At 45.2% G+C, this 17,961-nt stretch overlaps 1 protein-coding gene and 1 pseudogene across 1 annotated transcript; both read left to right on the plus strand.

Moving 5' to 3' along the window:
• The first annotated feature begins 3,358 nt into the window (after positions 1-3,358).
• Positions 3,359-3,910, plus strand: LOC117015758 (cAMP-responsive element modulator-like; annotated as a pseudogene).
• Positions 3,911-10,579: 6,669 nt separating this feature from the next.
• Positions 10,580-14,275, plus strand: LOC117022001 (small integral membrane protein 10-like protein 2A). Its single transcript, XM_033105569.1, has 3 exons — positions 10,580-11,401; positions 12,277-12,417; positions 13,049-14,275. Exon 1 carries the CDS (start codon positions 10,767-10,769, stop codon positions 11,001-11,003), a length of 237 nt encoding a protein of 78 aa, XP_032961460.1. The 5' UTR covers positions 10,580-10,766; the 3' UTR covers positions 11,004-11,401; positions 12,277-12,417; positions 13,049-14,275.
• The last annotated feature ends 3,686 nt before the right edge of the window (positions 14,276-17,961 follow it).

The following is a 17,961-nucleotide window of genomic DNA, read 5'->3' on the forward strand; positions in this document are numbered from 1 at the left end:
GCTATCAAGGCTGGCAGTAAAAGCAGGAGACTGAAGGACCTAGGAGAGACCTAGCCTTTCCACACCGGGCTGAGAAAGCTGTCCCTTGGCATTCCATATTGGTCTGTCCTGAAAGCACATAAATCCTGCAGTGGACACTTTGAGGTTTTTGCAGCAGTGGTCCTCTTGAATCAACAGGAATTGTTTCATAGCATGCTGAGGTTGTCTAGGCTAAAGTCAAGGTAATTGGGGAACATACAGATGAATCAGCCCCCAAGTAGCTCACCATCAGGTGGGGGCGGAGAGACTCTGCCCTCTTGCCCCGGCAGTCACCATGACATTCTGAAGAGAAACATTCTGAGCACCTCCAAGAGACTGCATGATCTTTTCTTCTTGAAACCCTCTCTCATTTCTAGTCTACGAGTAGTCATATGGACTGAACATTCTTATAAAGAACCAAAACCCACACTTAGGACTTGGCCAGCCCCTGCTTCTTTTCTTGTCCTCTGTGGCAGATACAGAATGTATGGGAAAGCAGCTCATCCTTTAGTCTTTCCTTAGTAATCTGTTTATTCAGCCCATCCTTTCTGGAATTTTAACTACTGGGATTAGGGGTGGTGGTAGATTCTTTTCTCACCAGAGAGATGTATAGGTTTGTCTCTATCCAGGCTTTTCTAGCTTGCATTGTCAGACAGGACTTCTCAGACACCTAGCAAGGCTGAAGTTCACATTTTTAAGGGTCCAAAGATAATAAAATATATATATATATATATATATATATATATATATATATATATATATATTTCTTTTGAATGCATGAAACCCATCCCAATCCCCGGCACGGATTTTCAAAAACAAAATGCTATCTCCAAGAATTACCTGGAAACCTGATTCATATATTAGAGAACCAGTTTACATTCAAAAGATATGTAACTACTGAGTCACTGAAGAATTCTAGGTTTTTATTTGAAATAAATAATACGAGTAGTCCGTGTTGACTGTATGCAGCCTCCTACTGCTGCACTCAGAATTCCTTGCAACAGACAATGACGGATTCCAGCCATGATCCTCCCTCTCCTGGATACTCCTACCACTGTCTTCACCTTTCAGTGTGGTCTGCGTTTTGAAGTGCTATGTGTGAAGGGAAGAAAGACCAGGATGAATAATACTCTGTACTTCATGCCAGATTCTTAATATCCCTTAAACTACTCACTTCATTCTTCCTTCCAAAACAAAATACTTTTTCTTGCAGTCTTACCAAAGCCGTTGCTCTGACTCCTACATAAACTGGCTCGGATTTTATGCTTCTAGTGAAGTCAAAAGTGGGAAATAGAGAAAGTGTTGCCAGAGCCAACTAATGCCAGGCTCTTGGGTCCCAATGTCACAGAAATGAGCACTGTACCCGATATGAAGTTCAGCGAGCAAAGCTTTATGGAGAGATAGCTAGTGCACCACGGAACCAGCAAGAAGGAAGGAGCTGGCTGGTTCCCGGATAGGATTGTGTGAGGGGGCTTTTGTGAGTTATATGGGGAGGGAGAGGGGGTTAGGGAGGGGAAGCTGATGGACTGTCCCACGATCCTTATCGCTTTGGTCAGCAAACAATGTCTCCATCTCATGGTCAGCAGATGTCTGTTCAATCTTGTCTCATGATAGGGTTATCTTTCAAGTTCTGTAAAAGCAAACTTACACAGGAGTTTTACAATCTCTGCTTTTTCTTACAAACAATGATTAACTTCATGAGAACGGAACATGCTGGTTATTTTACAAGGTCTGCTGATTGCATTGTGTTTTTCTTCCCTTCTTAGTTATGTACATTCAGGACATGGGCAGCGGCTGGTTAATCAGTGTCTCGGGCTTTTCCCTTTGCATTCCTGACCTTATAGACAGGATGGAGTCTGGCTTTAAAATGGAATTATTCTTGTTATCCCTACACTAACTCAGAACCACCCGTCTAAATGCAACATCGGCCTTATCCTTCAACTGCTTCAGCTGTTGAAGAACTATAGAAGTTGAATAAATCTTTCTGTGCTGTGTCCACAACATGTTGCCTGAGAGTGATCAATTCAAAGCCGGAAGCTCTCTCGATATACCTCAGCCATCTTCACGTTCCATGTAGACCTCCTTGATGCAAAGTTCTGAACAATAGAATCTCCAAGCTCTGGAGTCTGGTTTCCCCTGAGAGGGCATTATCTTAACTTTCCCACACCCCTACATTCTGATTCATCTCTTTAAAGTCCCCCGAAATTAAGAGCATCATCAAGCTCTTGGATTAATATAGCTCTACCAGTACCCCATACACAAGGGGAGGGGTCACCCATATTGTTAAAAGTGGGACTGAAAACTCACTTCCATGTGATGCCAGAAAGCCTGTTAGTACAAGTCCTAGTAAAGGTGCATGTCGCTACAGCATGTAGCTGCCTAATATCTTTAGTATGGAGAAGTTGATTTGCCCTCAAGAAAATGGCTCATTCTCCCCTGGTCTGGGAGAGTGCTGGGCATCCAGTTGCATCTACACATGACCATTAGGATTCGAAGTTCACCAGCCTGGAAAAGGGTAAGTTTCACTGTAAGATGCAGCATGAAGCTGACCTTGGGATTAGTTTAAAAGTGAGATAAGTATGAGATGTTCAGTGGAGTATGTTTAAGGTTTATTGTGAGACAAGAATGATAAAACCTGGAACTGTTACTGGTCAGGATGTTACCAAACTCAAGGGGTTCACCGCTTGAGGTGTTCTATTCAGGAACAAGACATGGTTGCCGTTAGATAGTTTTATTTACTTGCAACAAGTAAAGGGGACGGGATTCACACATCCAAAGCTCTGTCTCCCGAAATGGAGGCTCAGCCATTGCTTATGTACACTATTTAGTTAATTACATATTGATTTCTTCTTTGCAGTTGGTTAAATTTATCCGGTTGCAATTCCAATCAAGCTCATTTGGTTGCAGCTGGTCTGCAAAACAGTGTGCTACATTTGAGCATTTATCAAGAATAGCATTTAGTAAAAACCGCCCAGACCTTGAGCCACTTGTCCTATCTAAGAAAGAGACAAAAAAACATTAAGATGAAGACTCAAATATTGTTAATGTCCAATGTGTGACAACAGCATAAAAAATTACTACTACAGGTCCTAGCTAGGTGGAGAAGCATGGCTTTGTCAAAGCTGACTGGGGGCCATGTGGGGCCGCCTGGGCAGGGTTCTTGGGCAGCGGTGCTGCTCCCAAGTCAGCACCCTCTCCCCTCTGTCATCAGTGAGGTGGTCTGCTACAGAAAATCACATCACGGCGGGTAAATGAGGAAGGAAATGGAGAAGGAACGAAGCATTGATTACAAATGTCTTAATAATGAACAAATGTGGCAGGAAAAAAAATAGTAAAACAAATGACCATGGAAACAATTGAATCCCAGCAGGGTGGAGCACATTCTGTGTAACATTCTGTGACAGAGTAAATCTGCTCATATGCAGACTCAGACTGATCAAAATTCAATCTCTGCTTTAGCTCAGGTTTCTGCAGCTAGATCAGGTACCAGAACGGGCTCCCGAGCTGTAACTCTAGCGCAGTTGCCCTCAGGCCAAACTGTACATATCCAGGGAGTAATTGAGACACCACAGCCATCCGTTATTCAGTTGCCACCAATACAAACTGTTCAGGTAGCAGCGACTGGATAGACAGATGAATCTGCAGAATCAGAAGGTGTAATCAAATCGAATCTCATAAACATAGAGAAATCCTTTCACGAAGACCGTTTACAGAAAAGAACTGAATGGACTTTCCTCTGATGTGCCTGGTGTTTCCAAGATGGAAGAAGAAAACTCGGAGGAATGAGGAATGCCACTTAACATCAATACTACGGCAGTACTGACTAACATACAGGCAATACAGTGTGTATGCTGCAGTAAGAGAGACAGTGCTAGGTTTAAGTCTTCTCTAGTTACAGTAAACTAACACAGGTTTTGACATTAAATTGTTCCATTTAAAAATGCATCATTAATACCTAACTTATGTATTATAAAGTGAAAAGTGAATTTTTTGTTAAAGTGAGAAATTTGTACAGAGAGCTATCATATACTTTTGAAAAGTAAAGCTTTTGTTACTGAATATAGAAGACACTTTGGGGTGAAAATAAACAAGGGACACTTTTTCCGATTTATATGTTTATATTCATCTCCTGTAAAAGTTTAACTTGATTTTTGTTGTCTTTATAATGCAGGCAAACATGATAAGATACAAATGTCTATATTTCATTCTTGTTGGCTTTTGTTACCAAAAATTATATATCATACTAATCTAAAATAAGTACTTGTGTTTTCTAATTTACGTTTTAAATGTAATTCTATTTTTATTGCTCTCTACTGAGTTGATTTGTGCTGCATTTTTTTCCTAAAAAAGAGAATGGGAAAATGATTTGTTTTTACTATAGCAATTGGACAGATAATTTTATTTAAAATAGTAATCACCAAACAGAAACAGTCACATTTACTTTTTTATTTACTCATTTTTATTAAATTTATTGGGGTGACATTGGTTAGTAAAATTAGATAGGTTTCAAGTGTACATTTCTATAATACATCATCTATATATCACATTGTGTGCTCACCATCCAGAGTCAGTTCTCCTTCCATCACCATATATTTGACCCCGTTTACCCTCTTCTAACACCTCCTCGCATTTACTTTTTTAAATGACGAACATGAATTATATTAAGGTTCAGAGTAAGACAACAAGCATAGATGACACTTGGAATAAAGTTAGGGTTCAGTGTTTGATAACAAACATATAAATCTGACTGATGGAATAATTTTAGGTTCAGCATGAAACAACACACATAAAAATGACCACTGGAGTAAAGTTAAGATTAACTTTGAAACCACAAGCACAAAGAAGCACACTTGTCCAGTGTGAGACAAAAGCAGGAAATTGTCACTGGGAAAGGTTATGGTTCAGTGTGAGACAACAAGCATGAAGATGACCGCTGGAATGAGGTGAAGGTTCACTGGGCAACACAAGCAATTAGATGGCTGCTAGAATAAGATTATGTTTCAGTTTAACACAACAAGCATAACGATGAATGCCAGAGTGAACTTATTCGTCAGTGTGAGACAAAAAGCATCAAGCTGACTGCTAGATGAGGTTAGGTTTGATGTGCAGCAAGAAGAAAGAAGATTACTGGGGGGGAAAGTTTAAAATTCAGTGTGACACTACAACCATGAACATGACTGCTGTAATAAACTAAATGAGGAATTTAAACAAAAACATTCTCAGATGAAGGAAATCTAAGAGAATTGGTTGCCAGCAGACCTAACCTTAAAGAATGGCTAAAGGAAATTCTCTAACCAGAAAGGAAATTATAACACAAGGAGGATGAGACTTCAGGAAGGAAGACAGACTGAATGGAGTGAATAAAAGTCAGGGTAAATATAATAGAATAATCATCTTCTCATGAGTTTTTAAGATCATGTTCTATGGTTAAAGCAAAAACGATTACATCATCTGATGTGGGGTCAATGTACATAAAGGAAATACTTAAGCTAATTATATTTAAAAGGGAGGAGGACAAAGGGACTTAAATGGAAGTAAAGTTTCTCTACTTCACTTGAAGTGGTTTAAGTCCTGATACCACTAAACTGACATGTACACATGTATATTGCATTTGAAAAAGTATAAAATAAATAATAAAACTATAGAATAAAATAAAATGTTAAAAAGCTATACAAAGAGCTATATTTAAAAATATAAATAAGTAAAAATGGAATTTCTAAAAATGCTCAAGTATCCCATTGGAAGGAAGAAAAGGAAAACAGAGTAATGAGAAACAAAATGAACAAACAGAAAACAATAAAATGGCTGACTTGTGCACTAACATATTACTAAATACTTTAAATGTAAAAGTGTAAGAATAACAAAAGACAGAAAATGGCAGAGTAGATTTTTAAAAAATATCATCCATCTCTATGCTGCCTACCAGAACCTCACTTCAAATTTTTATGTGATTTTAAAGATTTACTCATTTTAAGCATAGTTTTATGCCTCTTATACAAAAACATGTTTTCCAAACAAATTACAAAATAAAATTACTTAATTTTATAATGAGCCTAAATATTAATGAACTTGGAAGCAAAAGAGCCTGGGATTGTAAAGGCTCTTTCAGGCCTTCTAGTTTAATGGCCCCATCATTTTCTTTAATGATGAAGACTTAATTTAACAGTATCCCTGACCGACAATTAATTTCCAAGTGGTGCTAGGACACTTAAAATGACAGAAGCCTCATTGCTTCTCAAGGTTGTCCATTCCTTATGTTGACCAAGGACAGTTTCAGCCGACTAGTCTAAATTCTAAACCATGGGATAGTACTGTAGTAGTATAATCCCTCTCGAAAACAGTACACCTTCAAGTATTTGAAGGACCTCGCATACCTCCTTTATAAGTCTTTGTTTTCTAAACTGCAAATGTTTCAGTTTCAATCATTCATCACAAGGCATGGATCCAGTTCTTTCATCACACACATCGCCTTCCTCTGGAATCACTCCAGAGGAATGTTCTTCTTAAAGTCATAAAACTGTATAAAAGAATTGAAAGCTGAAAGTCAACTATAATTTTATATATATATATATATATATATATATATATATATATATATATAGTCACAGGATGTAGAGTACAGCATAGGGAATAGAATCAGTGGAATTGTAACAGCTATATACAATGTCAGAGGGTTAGTAGATTGGGAGAGGGAGGTTATCACTTTGTGAGGTGTGTAAATGTCTAACTACTACATTGTTTTGCACACCTGAAACTAATTTTAAAATATATATGTGTATATATATATATATATATATATATATATATATATATATATATATTTGAAAGCATACAGAGTTTGATTTCAGACCACAATGGGATCAAACTAGAAATTAATAACAGAAAGATAACAAAATCTCCAAATGTGGAAAATAACACACTTCTAATTAATTTATATAATTTCTACATAGTAACAATAAGTATGTGGAAACTCAAATTACAAACACAATATCATTTATAATTGCTTTAAAGAAAATTAATACTTAGGAAAACATTTATTAAACACATGCATAATCTGCAGAAAATTACAAATTTTGATGAAAAAAATCAAAGATATAAATAAATAAATAAATAAATAAATAAATAAATAAATAAATTGACATACTATGTTTATGGATTGGAAAACTAACCATATAAATTATGTCAATTCTCCCCCAAAGTGGTCTGTAAATTTAACACTATTTCTAGCAAGGATTTTGTACCCATAGACAAACTTATTCTGGAATAGCTAAAGACGTGTTGAAAAACAAACAGTGGGAGGAATCACTCCACCCAATATTAAAACATACTATATAGCTACATTAATCAAGAGTGTGGTATTAGAGAAAGGATAGACACATAGATCAATAAAAGAATAGAGGATACCAAAATAGACCCACAGAAATATGCTCAAATATGACGAAGATGAAAAAGAAATTCAATGGAGGAAGGCTAACCTTTTCAACAAATCATGTTCTAGCAACTGGACATTCACAGTCAAAAATTGAACCTGGACTTAAACCTCCAAATCTTACACAGAAATTAACTCAAAATGAACCACAGACTTAAATGTGAAATCAACCTTTAAATTTTTTAAAAGACAACAAGGAGAAAATCTAAGGCTTGGTAAAAAGTTCTTACATATGATACCAAAACCATGGTCAGTAAATAAATAGGACTCCATCAAAATTTAAAAACTTTGCTCTGAGAAAGTCTGAAAAGACAAGCTACAGATTGCAAGGAATATATTTGCAAACTAATATCTGACAAAGGTTTCATATCTAGGGTGTATAAAGAACTCACAAAACTTTAATAATAAACACTTCATTTAGAAAATGACAAAAGACAGTTCACTGAAGAGGATATAGTGATAGAAATTAAGCACATAAAAAGATCTCCCCCATCATTACCATTAGGGAAATACAAATTAAAACCACAATGATATTTCACTACATACTTGTCAGAATGGCTAAAATAAAAAACAGTGATAACACCAAATGCTGATGAGGATGCAGAGAAACTGGATATATTCATAAATTGCTGATGGGAATGTAAAATGTTACAGCCACTTTGGAAAATGGTTTGGCAAAGTCTTAAAAAGCGAAACATGCACTTACCATACAACCCAACAATTGCACTCTTAAGCATTTATCCTAGATAAATGGAAATTTTTGTTCACACAATAACCTATAAATCAATATTCACAGCAGCTATATTCCTAATAGCCAAAAACTTGAAACAACCCTGATATCCTTCATGGATGAATGGTACACAAACTATGATACAACCATGCCAAGGAATACTACTCAGCAATAAAAAGAAATGAACTATGAATACTTCACATTCCCAACCTCTTGGATGACTCTCCAGAAAATGATGCTTAGTGAAAAAAAGGCTACAGACTGTATGATTCCATTTCTGTAATATTCTTGAAAAGAGAAAATTATAGAAATAGACAACAGATTATTAGTGGTTGCCAGGTGTTAAAGGAGAACCTGATAGAAATGGATGTGGTCAAAAAAGGGCAACATGAGGGATCCTTACGGTGATGGAACTAGTCTATATCTTGAACGTGGTGGTGGATGCATGAACCTATGCATGTGATAAAATTAGGTAGAGCTAAATACACACACACACACACACACACATACACAAAAACAAATAAATTGAGGAAATCTGAACAACACGGATTATATCAATACCCTGATTTTGATATTGTACTGTAATTTTGAAAGATGCTACCACTATGGGAAACTGGGTAAAAATACACTGGATCTCTGTGTATTTTTTCTTACAACCACACCTAAATCTACAATTATCTCAAAATAAAAACTTTAATTAAAAAATCAATTGTAGATCTGTATACTAACAACAAACATGTGAAAACCAAAATTAAACACACAGTACCATGTACAGCCACTCCAAAGAAAATGAAATAGGTATAACTCTAACAAAATACGTACAGGGTGGCTGAGTGAGAACAAAGAGGTAGCCCAAAGTAGTTCTTTTGTGGAGATGGAATATTTTGAATCTTGATTGTGGTGGTGGTTACACGAATTCTGACATGGGAAAAAATTGCTAGAGCTATACATACACACACACACACACACACACACACACACACACACACAAATTAACGCAGGTTAGAACAATGGTGAATGCTGAATTAGCCCTGTGGTCTAGTTAACAGTAATGTACCAATGTCAATTTCCTGGTTTTGGTATTATACTACAATTATTTCAAAATAAAACGTTAAAAATAAATGAGATGAGGCCAAGGAAAGGTTTCAGAAATGTTTGGAGGCTGCAAATGAATGAGGCTGGATCCAGTTTGGAATAAAGGAGTTTCTATGTGGCTTAAGTCTATATTTCTGCGACCACTTTTTCAAATAATAATTGTTTTCATTGTATTACACGAGTAATATTTATATACATGTGGATATGAACGCATATGGAGTTTAAAGTGTTAAGTTGTCATTCCTACTGTCTTAACCAGAGGTAAACAATGTTGAGTAACTTGGTGTATCTGTCCTAGTATTTTTTATGCATTCATACCCATGTATGATTGTTGTTGATAAAATCGTGATGCCACACAATAATCTAGTGTCTCTGAAACTCGCTTTTTTTTCCTTGACTGTGTACTCGTAGGTATGACAATTGCTCAATCAGTGTATATGAATCTGCTGAGTTCCTTAAACCGTTGCATGGATGCCATAAGGATGTTCACATGTGGCAGTGAACAGGCATTTTGAGAGGGTCTTAATACTTAGGTCAACCTTCCTCTTGAAAACTGGCGTGAGGTGGTCGTGAATCTACTTCTTGCAGACAGATTTTTGGAAGTCATGACTAAGGAAACGTGAGCATTTCAATAGTCTTGAAAACAGTTTGGGCTGGATTTGGTTTAGAATAAGGATCAGAAGAAACTACGAAAGGGCTTTTGACCCCACCAACAAGAAAAAGGCCATCAACAAGGGCAAATGAAAACCTGAGAAGATCTTTTGAGTATCCAGGGCAAAGATAGACTAAGAGGAATGCTTAGAAACCACCATGCGGTGAAAGGTAAGGGCAACGGGGTAATTCACGAATAAAGAAATACACATGACCGGCAAATATACCAGAAAGGAACAAAAATGTTCATATGGGTTTGATTGAACTCCACAGTGCATTGGTACAAGAGACACACGAATTAAAGAAAGGTACAATGGGTTGGCTGGCAGGATTTTAAGGGGAGAAAGTGGAGGATGCTGTGAATGGGCAGAGCGTTCTGGGTGGGCCTTCTGTACAGAATCAATATACTGGTCTACACTTTTGGCCCTCCGCTCTGCTCTACAGCTTTCCACAAAAACAATCCCTGAGGAGCACCGCCTTCCAATGGTCTCAGACACTCCCGCTCTGTTCTTGGGAGCCTGGGCTTGCCAACTGAGCAGTGTTGACGGCAGGGCTATGCCGGCGGTGGCAGCACTGTGGCTCAGGCCAAGGGGCGTGACTACGGTACAGGCGCAGACGCCGGCTGCTGCCGCTGGGGAAACCCGCGAGGGGGCGGAGCTGTTCGGCAGCGGAGGAGGCGCAGTGGCTGCTGCAGTGGTAGCGGCCTGAGCCCACTCAGGGAGGAGACTGAGGGCTGGGCGGGGCAGGACGGCGCCCCGGCCGGCAGGTCACTCCAGACCTCGCGTCCACCTGTCCGCTTGATCTCGCTCCTGCGGGTCAACAGGGCCTGCGTCAGCCCGGCCCATGGCGGCGTCGGCGGCTTTGTCGGCGGCCGCGGCGGCGGCGGCCCTGTCGGGCCTGGCAGTGAGGCTGTCGCGCTCGGCCGCGGCCCGCACTTCTTACGGCACCTTCTGCAAGGGGCTCACGCGCACGCTGCTCACCTTCTTCGACCTGGCCTGGCGGCTGCGCATGAACTTCCCCTACTTCTACGTCGTGGCCTCCGTGATGCTCAACGTCCGCCTGCAGGTGCGGATCGAGTGAGCGCCGGTGGCCACCGCGGCCGGTCCGGAGCGTCCCGCGGCCGCACGCCCGCGACGAGCAGGGCCGCCGGCATGGAGGACGGCGGGGCCGCCCGGGTCACCCAGACGCGGCCGGGGTGAGAGGCGGGACGGCCCAGGCGCCCGGACCCTAGACCTTCGCGGGAGGGCGCCGGCCACCGAGCCCCGAGGCCAGCGAGCCCCGGACCCAGCCGTGACCCGCCCACACACGTCGCGGCCGGCGCCGGATTGCACAGAAACTCACAAAACGGGCCCTTTCCCTCGGGCTCGAGAAAATTATCTGAGTGCGGCTGACCTGTTGCCTCACATGGGCCGAAGAGGGAAACCGGAAAGAAGAAATTGTGCTGCCGGGACTTGCTTTGACTGGCCCTGACTGAAAAGGTACGCGGCCCGACGTTGGTAGCCTGGAGGGAGGCGGTTGCCGACATATAGACGTCCGGACCCCTTGGGGGTTCGGGAGAAATATGAAAGGGACCTGAGGAAACCATCCCGGAGAGCTGCGGAGCCCAAGATGGGGGTGAGGGGCGGCGGTGGCTTCTGCATTGAGCATCTCAGAGGTTCGGCCCATTCTGACGGAGACCCAGGCGTCCCCTCCCTCCCACAGCCCAGCCCCCCGCCCCCCCCCGCCCCGTCTCCCATCCCCCTTTTTCCAGAGGCCCTTGTGCCATCACCTGAGCCAGAAGAAATGGAGGAGAATGGGCTGGGGTGGCCCCTGGGAGGGCCCTAGAGGAGATAAGATGCTGCCACCCTTCACCACCGCCTGGGTAGGCAGTCAGGAAGGATGGTTGTGTTCTTGGCCAAACCCCAAGTCTGCCCCTTCTCAGCTCTCAGGCCCCGGGCTCTCTGCAGCACCCTGCACCCTGCTTCTGGGTCAGGGGGGCTGCTCTCTGCCTGCTCCTGCCTCCCCGAGGGCATCCTCCCAATCTCTGCATTTGGAGACAGGGAAGAGTGGGAAAGACACCTTCCTCCCTAGTCCTCCCCGCACAGTCTTGCTCTTATGCCATCTCAGCCATGCTCCCCCCCAGCCCTCCCAGGGCCACAGAATGCCATCTTCCAGCACAGAGGGCCTCCAGCAGACCCTGTGGACCCAAAGGATCTGGGAAAACAGGGATTTCCTTGAGCAGAGGACAGCTCTCAGGCTGGGGTAGGGAGAGCAGATGAAGAAGGGGCTTGTAGAGGAGGCAGCACTTGGGGAACTGGGGACCTCTTTCGGTAGAGAGGCAACTCTTCAGTCTCCATTTCTCTCTTTCTTTCAGGACCTGGTGTTTGTAGGTCACCACCTGGTGTTTGCGACTCACCCCTTCTCTAGCCTCATCGGGAGCCAAATCTGCCCAGCTAGCTGCCTGTGAGCAGCTGAGTGAGGGACCTGACCAAGGAGGAGATGAAGAGCCTTCCAGGTAGACACCCAGTCGTCCGGTTCTGGCATGAGGAAGGACAGGACCATGTCACGTGGGCACTGAAATCTGCTAGCAACACCATGAGGGACTTCCATTCTCCCCACCTACTGATGGGAAACTGGGGCTCGGAGGTGGAGACAGATTTGCCCCTGTCACACAGATAAGGAGTAGTGGAGCTAAATCTACCCCTAAGGCCTGCACTCCCCTGCCTGCCCCCCCAGTCTTCTCCAAGACAGCACAGTGAGATGGGGGAAGGGAGCGCAAGGCTCTCAGGTGAGAGGGCTCTCAGGGTAGGGAATGTGAGGAACTAGCTTTCCTTTGAGTGGTATGGGAAGTCACAGGGAAGACCCTGAAGACAGGCTGAGCCGAGATGGGTACGGAGAGATGAGCCCCAGAACCCCCTGGGGAGCTGAGGTCCTCACCCACAGCGCCAGATCTCCCCACCCCACCCCACCCCACCCAACCCTATCCCAGGCTTGACCAAGGGCTCCTCAGCGATTGGGTGCAAGCTTCTCAGTTTGGGTGGTGGGAGGTGGCTCCTGGGGACATGATGTAAGCAGGAGGGTGAAGCGATAAACCTGGGGTGGGATGGGACTGGGAACTATGTATGACCCCATCTCTCTGCCCCCAGGCTCCGGCCCCCATGCCCACGATCACATGGGAGACTGTCCTCTAGATGGGCTTGGATTGGTCCTCGAGGCCCAGAGTGTGCCGCTGACCGGCACACCAACCAGCATACCAGGATGCCAGGAGCAGCCCAGAGGGGAGCCAGCGGAGACCCTGGCCCTCACCACCGTCTGCTCTGACACTGGTTGCTCCCGGCCCAAGTACTCAGAGTTCCTGGGACTGAAAACCGCAGTAGTCTGGTCAGCACCAGGCACAGAGTGGCCCAGTCTCACAGCATCAGCGCTCCTCAGCTGCCCAGCTGGAGCCCAGGTCCAAGGTGAAGATCACCTGCCTCACCCTGGGAACTGAGACTGGACCGAGGCCACCACGTGCCCCCTGCAGTTGCCCACAGACAGGGCCTGATGGCTTCCTTCCTTGTGCCAAGTCTCCCGGGCGCCCCCAGTCCTGGTGGTCCCACCTCCACTCCAACCCTGTCCACCCTGGACTACTTCTGGTAGCCTGCCAGCATGCCAGCTCCGTCCAGAAATCTCTGGGGACAGCCTCGGAGCAAGGAGAGCAGCACAGGCTGCACGAAAGGGGAGGAGGACGAGGGTGCTCCTGGGGGCTGATACACCCTCTGGGGGACTGGATCCCCAGCTCCAGCCTCTTCCTGGGCCAGGCAGGGAGGAGGGAGGCCTGAGATGGGCTGGAGGGAGGCTCCTCACTGATTGTCCGGGTCCCACAGGCAGAAATGTGTGTAAGCCTCAGGGGCCCTTGGCCTCAGGGACCTGCTCCCCTGCAGAGAAGCTCCACCCCATACAGAGGGGCACTGGAAGTGGCTCTGGGTGGAGCTGGCTGTGGCTGTGTCTGCTCCAAGGGAATGGCTGGGGGACGGGCCAGGGACTGGTCCTCAGCCTCTGTTCCTGCCACTGCTTTTTGTACCGTTCTGGCCTTGACTAGTGAGCTGCTTCTGCTTTCCCACCTCCCCTCACCCCCCACTGGGCCCTGGCCACCGGATGGGCTCTCAATGCACTTTATTTATTTGCAAGTCTGTTTTCCAGGCAGCGGAACTTCTACAAAATCAGAGACACCGACTCAAATAAGTTGACTTTCACTTTTCTGCGTGTGTTAACTACTGGTCAGCACAATCTGGTCAGAAAGATGTTCTTGTTTCTGGTGTTATCAAGTTTTGTTGTCTCTCTAAGTTAAAAAAGAAAAGTCCTTGAGTTCAATAAAGTCAAATAAAACTGGAGGCCTCCTGTTTCTGGTGTGGTGCAATAGCCTTGGAGGGGACACGGGCCAGTGGTGAGATCACCCCTCTGGTGGCCAGGGGCTGGGGGAGGGGAGCACCCTCAGAGGGCTTTCAGTGGGTAGGACCCGTTCAGGAGATGCGTGAGACCTGCCTTGACCTGGACCACTGCCCCCATGAGGAGAAGGCAGCAGCATGAGCCTGGCCCACGAGGTGGCAATTGTCCACTCATAATCTTTGAATAACCTCATGCCTGTCTTGTCTTCATTTTAGAGCATGGTGTTGGAAAGCGCTCAATTCAGTTGTACCCCGAGGGTGGGCTGGGGGAAGTGAGGTGAACTAGACTGTGTGCAGATCATTCTGTGTCAGCTGGAGGCCCCTCTGCAGCAGCAGGTGGCAAGGTCCCCATCACCTCCCTGCTGACCAGATGGGTGTAGAGTTGGAGAAGGTAAACCACCTGGACGGAAGCTCTCCTTCCCCCCACCTTAGACCCCAACTGTCCCATCATGGCTTCACTCCCAGCATCTCCCCAGCGAAGCCAGGGACTGAGGCTGCTGCAGAGGTGAGGGTGGTGGTCGGGCAGAGGGCTGGGTGAGGGAGATCTGGGCAGGAGTGCAGTAGCCAGGATAGAGGAAGGCAGGCCCACAGGCCCCGGGAGGGAGGTGGCCCGAGGACACAGGGTTGTGGTCTCATGGAGGAGCACAGCCTGGGGTAAGGGACCTGGGTGCACTCCTCACCTGTCGCCGAGAGCTCCCCAGGGGTCAAAACACCCTGACAAGAGGGACCCTTCCAATATCTGCCACCACAGGAAGGAATGGACCCCAGGCCCTGCCAGTGCCCTGAGCTTTCCCTCCAGATGGTCCTGTTCAGTCCCTGATTGTGTCACACCCACTCCAGGGCTCATGTGGTCTGGCACAACCAAGATGGAAGAGGGTCAGACCAGAGCCCCAAGGCAGGCTGACGAGGAAGGACCACCCTTCCCAGCTAGGGAGGAGGGCAACCCATGCCTTCACCGACTACTGCATGGTCAGGCCAGCCACATACACTTCCAGTAAGGAGCCTTTAGCGTAGTTGTGAGCATTCAAGGTGATGATGTCTATTCAACATTTGTCCTCAGGTCACATCTGGAGCATCCTTGTCACTCTGAGGAGAGGAGACTGCCATCGGAGCATGGACTCCCCTCGGTGCGGTGTCCAGGTTCTTGGTAACCCGAACAAAAAATTGAGTGAACACGAAAAGGCAGTGGTGAAAGAACAGTTTATTAGAAGCGAAAGTACACTCCGAAGGGATAGAAGCAGGCCGGAAAAAGAGTGGCTCTAGGGCCCCAACTGGCGAGGACTTGGCAGTTTTATTTCCTTCTCTTCTAGAATGGGCTACTCCTCTCTAGATGTGGGGCCTCTCGATTGGCACTTATGATTGACAGGAGACTATTACCTCATCTTTTCAGACTGTGCACGTTTCTTCCCATAATTCAGTCTGTTATAAGGATGTTAATGAACTTTCGGGCATATGTATAATATCATAATGACAGTATAATGAGGCTAAGGTGGAATGAAGGTCGCTGCAACCCTTACTGTGCAGGCGTGAGTGACCGGTCTAATCCAGTCAGGTATTTTGTATCCTTTAGCTTCCTCATAATGGTTGATGGTTATGGTAGATAAGGAAAGGTTTGGGCGGGGAGAGGAAGTCTCTGGGCGGTCACTCTGCACAGGTCGTGTGTGTCTGACGTGTAGGAGACCCAATTCCTATCTTTAGCTGTCTGCCTCAAAATGAAGCGAAGGGAACTGACTTGTAATGAGAGCCTATGGAGCTTGAGGCACTGTGCTGGGTGGTTTGCTGCCACCATCTCATCATAATCCCCACAGGCATCTGTTAGAGGAGGTCATTGAGAGGATGTGACTGCCAGTTGGATATGATCTTTGAGCTGGACCCGGGCAATCAGGGTCTCCTTACCCCTATCGCTGTCCTTGGAATGTATGTTCTGCCCACCGTTCCCATAAGCAGAGCTGGTTCAAGGACGAAGCCTTGAGAACATCTGGAGGGTATAGTGACTGAACCCAGGTCAGGCCTCTGTATAAACTCTAAGATTCTTGCAGCCATCCAAGACAAGCCTTGTATGTAAGTTCCCTTGCTTATTAAATCTTCCAGCGGACCAATCGGGGTGGTCTGCCTCTTTATTCCGTCTCTCCTTGCCCTCCGTGTTCACTGCTGTTGTTAGATGCATAAAGGTTTGACTGTATGTCTTCCTAATAGATAGGTTTTATCAGTGTAAACAACCCCTCTGTGGCATGTTTAATGTGTGGTTCTTTGATTTGTTTTGTCGGAAATGAAAAATGCCATTTTTCAGCCATTTCTCCGAGGATTCCTGGTCCTTCTTATTGGAGAATATAGTGTTTAGAAGCCAAGATCTTATTTCCATATCTGTTGAAAACTGTGAGATTACATCAGTGTCTTCAGTACCAGTCCAAGAGCACAGAGATCACTCCAGATCGCCCTCTTTCCACCTTTCCATGTTTATAGCGCTCTGGCCTGGAGAACCCGACCTTCCAGGATCCTCAGCATATTTGCTTATTTGCACAGTCTTCCTGTGTACACTCTGACCTGCTGGGCAGCCTCTGTATTATACACTAACTCACGCCTCTCACAGGCCCTGGCTTCCACCAGGCCACCTTCACACCCTTTCTGGGCAGGCTCGTAGCCCACCCTCCTATCCTTGGTGCCCTGCCCTCTGGGAAGGAAGGGGGAGAGAAAAGGACTAAGCAGCAGCCTTCTGTGGCAAACTTTGCTAAGAGTCAGCCACCCATGCAGGGGTTCAAACTCTACTCGCAGAGAAGCTACGGGGACACTCTAGTACTAGGAAGACCGGGTCCTTGCTGGGAGAAGAATGCTGACTAAAGAGGAGTCTCTTCAAAACTGCCACCCTGAGCACACTGTGAATTTACTACCCTGGGACGAAGTGTCTCAGGGAGGGGAGCACAGCCACCAGGATATGACTGCTGACTCATGGTCTAAGTGAGACCCTGGTGGTGTCTCCCTGACCTGGCTGTAAAATGGACTTGACAATAAATACTATGACTTCTCTCATGGGATTTTTTTGAGGATTAAGTGCCATGAATGCCCTCAAGGCCCTGAGACCAGGGCTTGGCACAGAGTAGTACTAGACACACATTAGAATTAATGCGATTCACAGCAGGGATGCGATCTACCCCTCCCCTCATCCCAGCCAAATCTCATATTTTAGCAGATTCCCACCAACAAAATTAGGCCTTCAAATGAATGAGTCATTCATTCAGTGCAAGACTCTGGGAAGTTTTTGAGGATCCAAAGGTGAGCAAATTAAACATAGCCCCTGCCATTCTAGAGGCGACATTTATATGACTGCCCACAAAATCTTTTTTTTAATTAAATTGAGGTGATATTGGTTTATAAAATTCTATATGTTTCAAGTATAGAATTCTATAATGCATCACCCAAAGTCAATTTCCTTCCATGGCCATATATTTGACCCCCTTTACCCTTTTCGTAAAAGTGGAAGAGAGAGGCAGAAGAGTGGGCTAGAGAAATGCCACGTGAGAAAGACTCAGCCCACGCTGTTGACGTTGAAGATGGAGGAAGGAGTCAGTAGCAAGAAATGTGATGGCCCCTAGTAGCTGGGAATGGCCCTCAGTCTACAGACAGCAAGAAAATGG

This window comes from Rhinolophus ferrumequinum, chromosome X (genome assembly GCF_004115265.2).
Source record: "Rhinolophus ferrumequinum isolate MPI-CBG mRhiFer1 chromosome X, mRhiFer1_v1.p, whole genome shotgun sequence".
Classification (NCBI taxonomy): domain Eukaryota; kingdom Metazoa; phylum Chordata; class Mammalia; order Chiroptera; family Rhinolophidae; genus Rhinolophus; species Rhinolophus ferrumequinum.